At 46.1% G+C, this 13,451-nt stretch overlaps 1 protein-coding gene across 1 annotated transcript in view; it reads right to left on the reverse strand.

Annotated features, from left to right (window-relative positions):
• TFEC (transcription factor EC) overlaps positions 1 to 13,451 on the reverse strand; it is a 67,456-nt gene that overhangs the window by 43,236 nt on the left and 10,769 nt on the right. Inside the window, exon 3 of the mRNA XM_014519946.2 lies at positions 12,522 to 12,617. Within this exon, the coding sequence (XP_014375432.1) occupies positions 12,522 to 12,617 (96 nt within the window). The remainder of the gene's footprint in view (positions 1 to 12,521; positions 12,618 to 13,451) is intronic.

Genomic DNA, 13,451 nt, shown 5'->3' on the forward strand with positions numbered 1-13,451 from the left:
TTAAAAAATGGTGATCCTCTTTGACTAGACTCAGGACTGAACAGATGCCCACAGCTGTTTTGGCTGGACATAGATTTTCCATTCCAATGGCTAAAAGATGTTGCCCAGTCTGTCTAGGAGTTTTGGAAGATATTATCCACTATGTATTAGAATGTACTTTATATAATGACATAAGGAGAACCTATTTATTACCGTACTTGCAGAAATTGATACATTTCTCAAACAGAGAGAAATTAATCTGGCTTTTACAGTCAACAGATCCAAATGTAGTAAACTGTCTCACAATTTTCACTTACAAGGCTAAGGTGATTAAAGTTAAATATCCTTTATTACTGATATGAGCAATACATTTTAACATTAGATTTGATTTTCTTGTCTCAATTGTGGATCTATGTACAACATTATAGATTCATGTCTTGATTTACTACTATATTTATATTAGTCATGTTTTTATGTTGGTGGGCTCTATTTTTTGTATAATATTTGTAGTTTGGTTACTTTGTTCAAACTTATTTATATTATGGGTGTATGTGTTTTACATCGTCTTTGGGAGCATGGCATTTAGCCAGAATCCTTAATAATAAATTGAATCAACTTGAATTAGTATATAAATGAATATGGACAGAATGTTAATTTAAGCAAGATCCCTAGTAACACGTTAATGGTTGTATGGAAATGGAATTGCAGTACCATAGGGTCATTCCATCTTGCAACATTAAGCCCGTGTGTACCAGGCTGTCTTGAGCTTTCAAATGTATGCACTCTCCTATCACGCTCCAGCTGCTTTATAGGATTGGAAAGGTATTCTTTGTGGGTTTTGTTGCTCCTTACTCTACATCTCTATATGTATGCCTATGAAGGCTTTTGACCATGAGGCCTGAAAAACCTGCCAATCTGTAGGATCATGGCTTTTCTCTTATCTCACGACTTCCTTTGTAGCTTTCCCCTGGAGAGCATAATTAGATGGCTTGCAGCTTCAGTTAACCGTATGTTCTAAAGAGATATTTTAATGAAAACAAGTATTGTTTCTATTTACCATGGTAGAACATTATTCAGTGTTTAAAGGTTTAGTAATTTAAAAGAGGTAGGCCCCAAAGTGTCTACTATCAGTATAAGTGACTAGGATCCAATAAACTAATTATGTTAAAATTGTCACCGATATCAAATTTTGCTTACAATTTTAATCAAAGAAACTCAGGCCTTTCCTGAGCTTCAAGCAACTTTCATAGACTTCTAAAAATAGCATTTCTATTAATTTTTTTTTTTTTTATCTAATTTAGCCTAGAGCACAAACACCATGAGAGAGGGTACTCTTTCAATATATCAAACAAGAGCGAAAAGAGGACTGATAGTCATTGGGCAAATTCATAATTAGAAAAAAACTTCCTAACAAAGAATGCAGTGCTTATGACAGCCTAGAATCTCTGAGGTGCTGTGAACTGCAAAATGTCCACAATCCACAATGGCTTCTGTTGCAATTTAGAGCTCCCCGAGTTAGCACTGATGGAATAATTCACAGCATTCTGTGATTTTAATCTGTTTTTCTGTGAATGAATAATTTTGGCAAATATCTGGTAGATTTATGAAAAGAACCTGTTTTCAAAGCTGTTTTGGTTAGCTTTGTTTATGTCCCCAGGACTGTTTCTGTTCCCTAACTGCATGTGCACAGTTCTTAAAAATCACATATACTAATTTAAGATGCACTCCTATCAATATTCTCTCTCTCTCTCTCTCTCTCTCTCTATATATATATATATATAAATAAATAAAAAATTCACTGTTTCTAGGAAACATTCTTGCTAGTAAACTGACTAGAACACACATGCAAATGTACACTAAGACAAATCAATTAAAAATTACAAATGAATATACAAATATATAAAGACAATTTTTGCCATCTCTATTCAGCAATACAACTGATAAAAGATAGTTGCAATTTTTTTCCATTAAGAAAATAGTTCTCTCTCTCATTCTTCCTTGAGCTATTCTATTTAAATGTTTTTTACATGAGCACACCTGACTTCATAGTCTGGTAAATTTTGGCACTTGCATCGGATGTGGGAAAGCCAGGTTGAAGCAACTACCCTGTCTGATTCAACATAGATTTGACCCTGGGTCTCTCACAGCCCAAGGGAATACCCTGATTACCCGGCTGTTGACTGTTCTATAGTTTCTTCATGACCAATTGTAAAAGGTCTCATTTTCCCTTTTGAGAAGAACAGAAATTTTGAAACTTGACATTTGGTTTCTTATCCAAATAATCAATTCAATAATTCTTTTAATGTAAGTTTTAGATATAACAGCATGAAGCAGATTATTAAAAAGCTGTTTATCATCAGTAGCTAGACACAGATCATCTCAGGTTTTGTAGTTACTTCTGATTAAAAGTATTGGCAAAATAGTGGTATTTCATCTGTCACACTGTAATAAATATTGAAAATTATAAGCCCTTTTCATGGAACTCAGTGTTATTCTTTCCAATCTACAATGCGTTCCCTAGAGTCTTGAAAACATACACATGTATTAACAACACAAACTACCTTTCTTAACCTTAACAGTTAAGGTCACATTGTGGTATATAATAAAAACCTGAAAAGCATGGAAATTAGGGATGTAAAAGGTTAAACGGTAATTATATTTATACTGTCTAACGTTTACTATTTACCTCCCAGCTCAGTGCTGCCTGCTGGCAGGGGAGCGGCTCTGGCAGGGGCTGCCTAGGAGGCAGTGCAGATCTGGGCTATAGCATCATGCAGCTGCTCCGAGGGAGGTAACTAGTGGTTACCTGAAGGAACAGAGCTGGGCAAAGTTGTGCAGCAGAGCTGTTGGGCTTAAATAAGAGTAAATGCAGTGGTGGGGCTGCCATTGGGTGCCTCAGGGGCAGGTTGCATGGAGCCCAGCACCCTCCCCCTACCATAGCACCCACATGAGCTCCCACCTGCCATGACAGCTGCACTGCACCCAGGTGGTGCCTCTAGGCCTGCAAGTACCTGGAGCCCCAGGTGGTGCCCACCTCCTGCCTGCCTAACCCCCAGGCTGTAGCAGCTGCCACTCAGCAAGGACCCACAGTGGCTCTCCCAGCCCAAAGGCATGTGACAGATGGATTTGCCATGTAGGATTGCACCCACGAGATCCACCTGTGGTCTGAACGCCCTCTGTTAGGAGCCATGGCACCAAGGCAAGTCTTCAGCTGAGTAGGAGGAGTGCAGCACCAGCCCAGCTGCTGGCTGCATCCAGACAGGGAAGGGACTGTGTTGCTCCTTTAAAACACCCTTAAAGACAATTAGGCCTAACCTCAGTAAAACCCAGATAAGATGCTTTAGGGTAGCTATACCAGTTTTTAAGACTGTAAGAGAGGGGGAAAGCATTCCTGTTTTTACATCTCTGCTTTTATTAATTCATGACTGTAATTAATTAATTAAGGGTAGATTTTGAACCTCTGAACAATTATTCACATGAGCAGTCTCATCGAATTCACTGTACTGATTTAATGTGTCTACTTAAGTGGAGCATGCGCACATTCAACTAAGACAAATATTAGCTTATGAGTACACACAATGGACAGCAGTACAAATTCCGCATCCTTACTCCCCATTCACTAAGGAGAGATTAGAAGCACAAATGCTCTGTAGATTAGATCCCATGAAGCAGGATCTTGGAATCATTATTGATGCCAAAATGAACATGGGCCGGCAGTGTGGGGACGCGGTCAGGAAGGCCAACCGTACCTTGTCATGCATCCACAGATGCATCTCAAGCAGGTCCAAGGAGGTGATCTTCCCCATCTATATGCCAGTGGTCAGGCCGCAGTTGGAGTACTGCATCCAGTTCTGGACGCTGCACTTCAGGAGGGATGTGGACAACTTGGAGCGGGTCCAAAGGAGGGCCACTCGCATGATCAGGGGCCAGCAGGGCAGGCCCTATGAGTAGAGGCTAAGGGACCTGAACCTGTTCAGCCTCCACAAGAGAAGGCTGAGGGGGGATCTAGTGGCCTGTTACAAACTAATCAGAAGGGACCAGCAGGCATTGGGGGAGTCCCTGTTCCCCCGAGCACTACCAAGAGTGACTAGAAATAACGGTCACAAGCATGCAGAGGGTAGATTCAGACTAGACATTAGAAGGCACTACTTCACAGTCAGGGCAGCGAGGATCTGGAACCAACTTCCAAACTAAGTGGTGCTGGCTCCTACCCTGGGGGTCTTTAAGAGGAGGTTAGACGAACACCTTGCTGGGGTCATTTGACCCCAGTACTTTTTCCTGCCATGGCAGGGGGTCGGACTTGATGATCTGCTCAGGTCCCTTCCGACCCTACCAACTATGAAACTGAAACTATGAAGCAAAGATTTTTCTGAAAATATTAGTCTTATATTGTAGTAGGAAGGAAAATGAAGTTGAGGTCTAGCAGAGTGTTGGAGTGAATATAATCCACAAAGAGAAAGAAACCAAAAATAATGCCAAAGAAGCACAAACTCAAAGTTTGTCTCTAAAAATACTTCACTAAACCCCAGCAGCCATAATGAAGTATAAGGAGCTAAGTACTTCAGTAAATCCCAGCAGCCATAATGAAGTATAAGGAGCTAGGTCCATAGTCATTTAGGCTAGGGACAGACATTACACATAAACTGGCTGAAATGATCAGAAACTGGTTTAAACCAGTAACAGAACAGATGTTCAGTGCACATAAACCAGTTTGAAAATGGCTGAAACCAGTCTGAGATAAACCTGGTTGAATGTAGTATCAGACTTAATTAATTTGGCTCAAACTGGTTTATTCAATGTCTGTCCCAGACCTCTTGCTGGTTTAAGTTAAACTGGACTCCCCCAGTATCCCAGCATGCTCTCTGGGCTGGGCAGGGCTCTCTGCTCCACAGCAGGGCTGGCCCTTCCCCTCTGCTCCCTGGCTGGAGCTCCAGCAGAGACTTGTGGGCACAGCAGGGTCTGCCCAACTTCCCCCTGCCCTACTTACCTCTCACTGCTCATGCAGGAACCCTCCCCCCCGCCTTCTCCCACAGCAGGGACCCTAGCGCCATGGATCCTAGGCATGTGGTATGCTAGCTAATGTAGACGTGTGTGTGTCTCCAATTTCACTGGGACAGGCGGACAGAACAGTGACTGCTTAGGGCTGTTTGAAGCTAATCAACAGGTCAGCTAGTAAGAGTTTGAAGTAACAGAGTGAGGTTATTCTTTTGCTCATCGGGTGATAAACACTATCACCCCCCTGCTGGCTTTCTCGCTTGTCAGTTTGCTGCAGACAATATAAAGAAGCAGGGAGTGGGATTGAAAAGCTCTGCATCATCAACAAATACATGCACTGCACACACACCCATGCCTCAGAGTGCTAGCAGGGGGCTGGCAACAGTCCTCCCACTTGAGCAGAGAGCAGGGAAAAGCCTGGGATGGTGCAGGCAGACTTCCCTAATGATAATGTCCTGCTAAGGCCTGGCCACACCCCCCCCGCCCCCAGCTCAGCACAGTAGAAGGGAAGGGAAGGCTGCTCTAGTGCCCCCCAGCTTCTGACCTGAGCCACTGCAGGCATGTGTCTGAATTTCCTCAGTCCAGAGGGAATGTCTGTCTGGTTACAAACTGGCTCAGCCTAGCCAGGTTAGATTAACCTGCAAAGATTGAATCAATTCAGGCTCAGGCTTTTTGAACGTCTGTCCCTAGCCTTAGAGCCTGGTTCTGATCTTACTCCAGTGCAATTTAGGAGCGATTACGATAAACTTTTGTAGAGATTCACAGGATGGAAGGATTCACCACATGCTGCACTTATACTATAACTGTGAACCACCATCATGGACAAGAAAGGCCGCTTAGTGTAGGAAACTAAAGGCCGTGTTACAAAGTAATTTGAGTAGCTCCTGGAGCTCTTAACCCCTGGACTATCTCCACATTAACACCTAAAACTAGTTTATTAGCACCCATAGGTGATTTAAAGCTATACCACTCCAGGACAGGATCATCTCTGATCCGCATTACCCAGCTCATGTTTCACTAAGGTGCAGCCATGCTAGGCTACACCTTATTGTAAAACACCCCACCTGCCCCCTCCCCTGCTGGCCTATATTGGGCCCACTGCCCTCCCAGGCACCCCAGTTCCCCATTCACTGTCCTTTTGCCCCCCACTCCACCCATTCTTCCTGCTACTAGTGCAGGCAACCACAGTCTCAGAGAAGCAGCCAAGGAAGGGTTAACCTGCCTACTGGTCCACTTCCGGTGCTACTGCTCTCTGGGCCACAAAAGCAGCAGTGGCAGCAGGCAGGCAGGTTAACCCTCTCCTGGCTGCCCCCTGTGACAGACAGAGCAGGCAGCCATAAGTAAGTAATTCCCTGGGGTGGTGGAGGAGGATTCTTACCTTTCAGTACTTCAGACCCCTACTGACCTGTAGCGTGACTGCTTCAAGCTTGAGCTAGCACTAACAACAATCAACATTTATGCAACTCACAACATAAGGTGTAACAAGGCCCTACAAAGCCTGCAATGTTAATCTTGACTTCCACATCCATGACCCTGGAGCTCCTTTCATAGTAGAACCAAAAATGTATTACATTTGAATTTTGACTTGGGGAAATCATATATTCCCCTGCTTTACAACACAAGCTCTGAAAAACTCAAAAAATTTGATCTCTGCAGCCTACCTAAGCAGGACCTTTGAAGGTGTTCAATGTAGGTGCTTGAACCATCTCCGATGGCAGGCTATTCCAGAGCTTGGGAGCTCGGACAGTAAAGAAATTCTTCCTTATGTCCAGCCTGAAATGGTCTTGCAGTAGTTTATAACTGTTCGACCTCATCATCCCTCGGGGCACTCTGGTGAACAAACGTTCCCCCAGATACTGGTGGTCACCCCTGATAAACTTATAGATGGCCATCAAATCACCCCTGAGCTTGTGTTTTTCCAGGCTAAAGAGCCCCATAGTTCTCAGCCTGTCATCTTAAGGTCTGTTTTCCTGACCTCTGATCATGCATGTAGCTCTTCTCTGGACTCTCTCAAGCTTCTCCACATCCCTTTGAACCGTGGTGCCCAAAACTGGAGACAGTACTCCAGCTGCAGCCTCACCAAGGCCGAGTACAAGGGGAGAATGACGTCCTGGGATTTGCTTGAAAAGCATCTATGGATGCAAACCAGCATTTTGCTTGCTTTACTAGCCGCAGCATTGCATTGAAGGCTCATGTTCATCTTGTGGTCAATGATGACCCCCAAGTCTCTTTCTTCCATAGTGCTAGCCAGCATAGCACTGCCGAGCCTATAAGGAGGCTGCAGGTTTTTCCTCCCAAGGTGGAGAACCTTGCATTTTTCAGTGTTAAACACCATCAGGTTCTCATCCACCCATTTGCTGAGCCTGTCCAGGTCAGCCTGGATCACCCTCCTGTCTTCAGGTGTGGATGCTTTGCCCCAGAGTTTGGTGTCATCAGCAAACTTGGTCAGTCCGCTTCTGATACCAATGTCCGCATCATTAATGAAGATGTTGAACAATATGGGTCCAAGGACAGAGTCTTGGGGGACCCCACTGGTCACAGGGCACCATGATGATTGACTTCCATCAACCACCACCCTCTGGGTTCAAGCATGGAGCCAATTTCCCAGCCAGCAGATCATGGTGGACCCAAGGCCACAGTTGGCCAGCTTCGCCAAGAGGTGATCATGGGATACCAGATCGAAGGCTTTTTTGAAGTCAAGATATATGACATCAATCTCTTCTCCCTTGTCCAGGTGATAGGTCACCTGGTCATAAAAGGAAATGAGATCGGTCAAGCAAGACCTACCCGCAACAAACCCATGTTGGCTGTCCCTCAGGATGTTGGTGTCAGCTAGTCCATTAAGGATAGCTAACTTTTCTAAGATCTTCCCCTGGATAGAGGTCAGGCTGATGGGCCTGTAGTTTGCCAGATCCACTTTCCCGCCTTTCTTGAAGATAGGCACCACATTGGCCTTCCTCCAGTCCTTGGGAACTTCAGAGCACCAGGAGTTCTCAAAGATCTGTGCCAGGGGCTGGGCTATGATGCTCAGTAACTCCTTGAGTAACCTGGGGTGTAGATTGTCAGGGCCAGCTGACTTGAAGGTATCCAGCCTCTCAAGGTGTTCCTTCATGAGGTCAGCATTGATGGAGGGAGGGGATCACCCTCACCTGGACCTCCCTGTCCCATAGTGGGCATGGGCGTCCCATGGGACTGATGAAAGACCGATGCAAAGTACCCATCTAATAGGTTGGCTTTTTCCTGAGTGTCAGTTGTCAGATGTCCCATCTGGTTTAGCAGGGGTCCAAAGTTGCCCTTGCTTTTCCTCCAGCTCCCTACATATCTGAAAAAGGACTTTTTATTGTCCTTGATACTTGAAGCTAGTTGGAGTTCAGTTGCAGCCTTAGCTTTCCTGGTTTGCTCCCTGCAGGACCGAACCAGTGCAGAATATTCCACCTTGGAGGTGAATCCCATCCTCCATCCTTTGTAGGCCTTTCTTTTTAGCCTCAGGAGATCAGCTAGATCCCTGGAGAGCCAGGGGGGCTGCTGTGCCCTCTTGCTGCCTTTCCTCCGAGATGGAATAGAATTAGCTTGTGCATTGAGGTTCGCTTCCTTGAGGAGCAACCACTGTTCCTGAACTCCCCTCCCCCTAGGTTCATGGTCTCTTAGGGCCTCACTGACAAGCCTCCTGAGCTTGTCAAAGTCGGCTTTCCTGAAGTCAAGGACTTCAATGTTGTTGACTGACTTGCCAGCTTTACAGTGGATGGTGAAGGTGATCAGCTCGTGGTCACTGTCACCCAGCTTCCCATCAATCACTAGGTCGGTGATTAGGTCATCCCCAGTTGCCAGTACCAGGTCAAGCAGCATTTTACCTCTCATTGGCCCGTAGACTTCTTGGTTCAGGTAGAGGTCATCTATGTAGGAGAGGAAGCTTTGCAACTGCTTGGATTTTGCTGAGTGATCCTCCCACAAGATGTCTGGGTAGTTGAAGTCATCCATGACAACCATGGTCCTGAAGCATGTGGCCTCAGCCGGTTCCTGGGTGAACTCCTGGTCAAGCTCTTGACTTTGGGTGGAAGGTCTGTAGTAGACTCCTACCGTTGTGTCCCCTGTGCCATGTTCCCCATGGATTTTAACCCAGAGGGTCTCCAGTCATCCACCCTAGTTGCCAATATCAGCTTGCAAGAATGTGTAGCTTTCCTTGACAGAGAGAGCTACACCCCTGCCCCTTTTATCTACTCAATCTCTCCAGTACAGGGTATAACTATCTATACACATGGTCCAGTCATGGTGGAGTCCCACCAGGTCTCTGTTATCCTTATGATGTCATAATTATTTGTATTAAGCAGGAGGACGAGTTCCTCCTGCTTATTCCCCAAGCTCCTGGCATTTGTGTACAGGCAGGCAAGTGTCCCCTTGGGGGCTCTTGCCTTGCCCACGGATTGTACCAGGGCTGGGGCAGGGGTGGGCTCCCTTAAGTTCCTTGGTCTGCTGGCTTTGCAAGAGTTGCTCAGTGGGCCAGCAGTGGCGGTAGTCCCCAAAATCCCTGGTGGGCTTAGTTTAGAGCCCAGTGGAGCAGGTCAGCCAGTCTGGCTGAGAAGAGCCTCCTCCCCAGCGGAGAGAGGTGGAGGCCATCTCTTCCCAGCAGCTCGTTGCCTCTTTCACCAATGAGCGGGCTGTGGTCATGGAAGCCAAAGCCTTCCTGATGACACCAGCACCACAGTCTTTGGTTAACTACCTGGATCGTCCTCTCCCTCTTCAGCCAATAGCCCGAGACTGGGAGGATCGAACAAAACACCACCTGTGCCCCCAGACTCTTTAGCCCCACTCCCAAATCCCTTTAGCGCCTCGTGACCTGGCTGGGAGTGCTCCGAGCCGTGTCATTGGTGCCCACATGAATAAGGAGCATGGGATAGTGGTCTGTGGGCTGGAGGAGCTTAAGGATCTTTTCTGCAATGTCTCGGATGCGGGCCCCTGGGAAGCAGCAGACTTCCCGGGCTAAGGGGTCGGAGTGGCAGATTGCCCCCTCAGTCCCCCTCAGGATGGAGTCTCCCACACCAAACACTTTGCGTTTTCTCTTGGAAAGAATGGGGGTGGTAGCTACAGTTAAGCCTGTGTTGCCTGCGGGAGCTGGCAACTTAGCAGGCTCTGCTGAGGCTGCAAGAGGTTTGTACCTGTTACTGAGCTCCAGCGGGGCAGGGGCCTTGGTCCCATCTTTCTATTCTTCCTTTCATTCCATTCAATGCACTTTTCATAACTGCAACACTATAAATACTGACATTTAGCAACCAAGTTTGTGTGCCTGCCTGAAAAATTACATTACTGCACAGTAACTAATCAGGCAAAAATTTGATATCTGCATGATACAGGTTGCTGCGCATTAAATGTGCACATGTAGACACGCCCACAGAAGACAGAGCACAGGTCCCATTACTAAATATAAAGATTAATGTAGCTGTGATTATTATGGTTTACCATAGCTCATTTTTAAGAGAGCTTCCAAATCTTATCAAAAAGCCCACTTTTCATGAAACCTGTTGCCTTCTGTCTGTCCATAACATTTGCCAGTTGAAAGGTCCCTCACATTGTTCTGCGATTGAGTCTTTGCTGAGCAGTTACTATTCTTGATGCCTATTGACAATATTCCCACTATAAAGGAGAAGGAAGTCAAGAAAGAATGCTCACACAAGAATCAAGCCTGAGATAGAGCTCTTACAGAAAGTTTAAGCTGCTTGGCACTGGCAGCTATTATTATTTGGCAGCCAAATGTATAATGCTGCATTTCATGCCCTGGACAAATCTTGTCCAGCCTGCTTCTTCAAACTTGTAACCTATGTGAGGTTGCCATAGACCAGGGGTGGGCAAAATACGGCCCACGGGCCAAATCCAGCCCGCAAGGCCATTCTATCTGGCCTGCAAGGCCCCTAAATAATTTAGAGAAATAATATTAATCTGTCTTTGGTTCCTTCAAAAATATCAGGATCCAGGGGAAGTAGGCCCCAGGGGAATCCCGGCGGGCTCCCGCAACAGCAGGGCCCGCCCCCCCCCGCCCCCTAGCAGGGGCTTCTGGCCTGGGACCATGTGGCTGCACTGGCGCCAGAACCTCAGGTACGGGGGTGGGGGAGTACTGCGGGCAGGGAAGGAGCCCGGGGAAAAAGCGGCCCCTTGTCCACCCCATGGGTGGCGCTCCCTGCTGCAGCCACTCACAGCCCATGCAGAGCTGTCCTGAGCAGGCACAGGCGGCCCCACACAGGCTGCGATCACAGGGCAGTAGCCATGGGGCGAGGCCACTTTTCCCGTGCTCAGCACCAGTCTGTAACCTGCCCCCGCTGCCAGCCTGGGCCCTGCGCCGGCTCCGGACTTGCCCGTCAGGACAGCACCATGGCGGTAGCAGCTCCGTGCCCCCCCCCTCAACTTGCCACACTGGGCAGTGTTTGCTGCTATTGCTGCTGCCCACCTGGAGCTCGCATGCTGGGCAGCCCAGAGGTGGTGTTGGCAAATACTGCCCAGTGTGGCAAGCAGGGGAGCCACAGCTGCTGCCACCATGTGCAGCCCTGATGGGTGAGCCCAGAGCCAGCGTGGGGCCCAGGCTGGCAACAAGGGCGGGTTACAAGCTGGTGCTAAGCATGGAAAAAGTGGCCCCTCCTCTGCCCCATGGCCAGGGCCCCGTGCTATAGCTGCTCACAGCCTGCATGGGGTTGCCTGTGCCTGCTCAGGACAGGCAACCACAGCTCCACAGACCCCTGCCAGCCTGCACCCCACTCTGGGCTCCACCGGTGCTGGCCCTAAGGCATTGGTCCCAAGATGGTGACCAGGGGGTGGGGCACCTGTAAAGGGATGGGTCTACCCATGCAGTCTTTGACAGCTTGCCAAAACTGAGTAAGCGACCCTCCACCCAAAATAATTGCCCACCCCCGCCATAGACTATGCTTCACACTTTGGGAAACATCACAGGGTAACAGTGTTTTAGTATTATTAACATATTCTATTATTGTATCACTAATAGAATAATCCATTTTTCTAAGCTATTATTATCCTAGTGGTATGTTTCATACAAAAGGCTTCATTTTCATCTCAGCACTTAGAATTTATTCAATATTAGTTCTGTTTATCCAGATACAAAAGGTCAGCACAAGGCCATCTGCAACAAAGCTTACTTCACCACTTCATTCAGAATAACACAGGGAAAAAAACTACATGTGTTCAAGGCAGCTCCGAACTTATGCACTACAACAGGTCTTTAACTTGGCATCAAAAAGGCTTTCATTATTCTTATGATTCTTCAAACCTCTGAATTGATGGACTGAAGCTATTATTACATCCCATAGTAAACTATAGAGGGATTGGGCTGGAACCCTGGATCCTATGGCTAGCCACATATAGTAACTATAGATTTCACCCCCCCAGCTCATCTGGCATATCCAGGTACAAAAAAAAAGTAACTCAAGAAAATGGAAAGAAAATCTGACCCATTGACAATACAGTTTATTTCCCCCTCAGAGTGTATCTTTCCATTGCAATTCTATATTAGTAGCAGTAGGACCAAAATAAAAAAAAAAAATACTTACAGTTCTTTGCATTAGTAGGGGAGCTTCGGAGCAACCTATCCCTTCATCATTAAAACTTGATTCCATATTGATTATGTCATCAATAACCTCCTCCATCTAATAAACAATAGTGTAAAACTAATGATTACAAATGAGCCATATTTTTGGATTAGGAAACAACAGAGAATATAATCCTGACCAGTATCATAACAATAAAACTATTAAAAGCAAAGATCACACTCTTTTACAGCAAACAAACTCTTCTAGCTGAGCTGTGCATTCATATTTCTTACTTCCTCTGAGTAAAACAAAAGTGTTTGTGGTTCATTGTTACTTTTTCCCTCCCTGAGTATCAACAGTCCTCAACCCAATCCTTTTTTGAGCCACACCAAGATCAGATGTCAGGAGGCCGTGGGCAACTAATAACCAGCATCCCCAACCCCTACTCAAGTGTCATATCCGTAACACATTTCTCTGCTGATCCAGGAAGGCTGCAAGGACTCTGTGGTTATTCAAGAGTCTGAGTCACTCATGCCACAGCGTTTCACACCACAGCCAAAATTCAGCAGGCCAATTTACATGATGAGTTTTGAAACATAAAAAGGACACACATTTATATACAATAGATACTAATCCAAGCTTCTAATCTCCCTCTCTTTTTTTTTAATCAGAGCACGGAAAAAGCATGTGAAATTGAGGAAGGAAAATCCCTTTTTCAAATGTCAGTAGAGGTTCAGCTTAGTTTCAGTTTGGGTTTGGTTTAAGTTTGAGACAGTTTTGATTGGTTCACAAAACTCTGGTTGTCTCTACAAAGCAGCCAAGTTGAAACACTTCTAATGCTGTTGTCTGTACAATAGATTTGCTCAACTGATAAAGGCTTGCATATGGGCCTCTATACCCCTGAGAAGTTTTTAAAGGAAAAATGGGTGGAGCAGCTGCATTGAGTGCCTG

Source organism: Alligator sinensis, unplaced genomic scaffold (genome assembly GCF_000455745.1).
Source record: "Alligator sinensis unplaced genomic scaffold, ASM45574v1 scaffold65_2, whole genome shotgun sequence".
Taxonomy (NCBI): domain Eukaryota; kingdom Metazoa; phylum Chordata; order Crocodylia; family Alligatoridae; genus Alligator; species Alligator sinensis.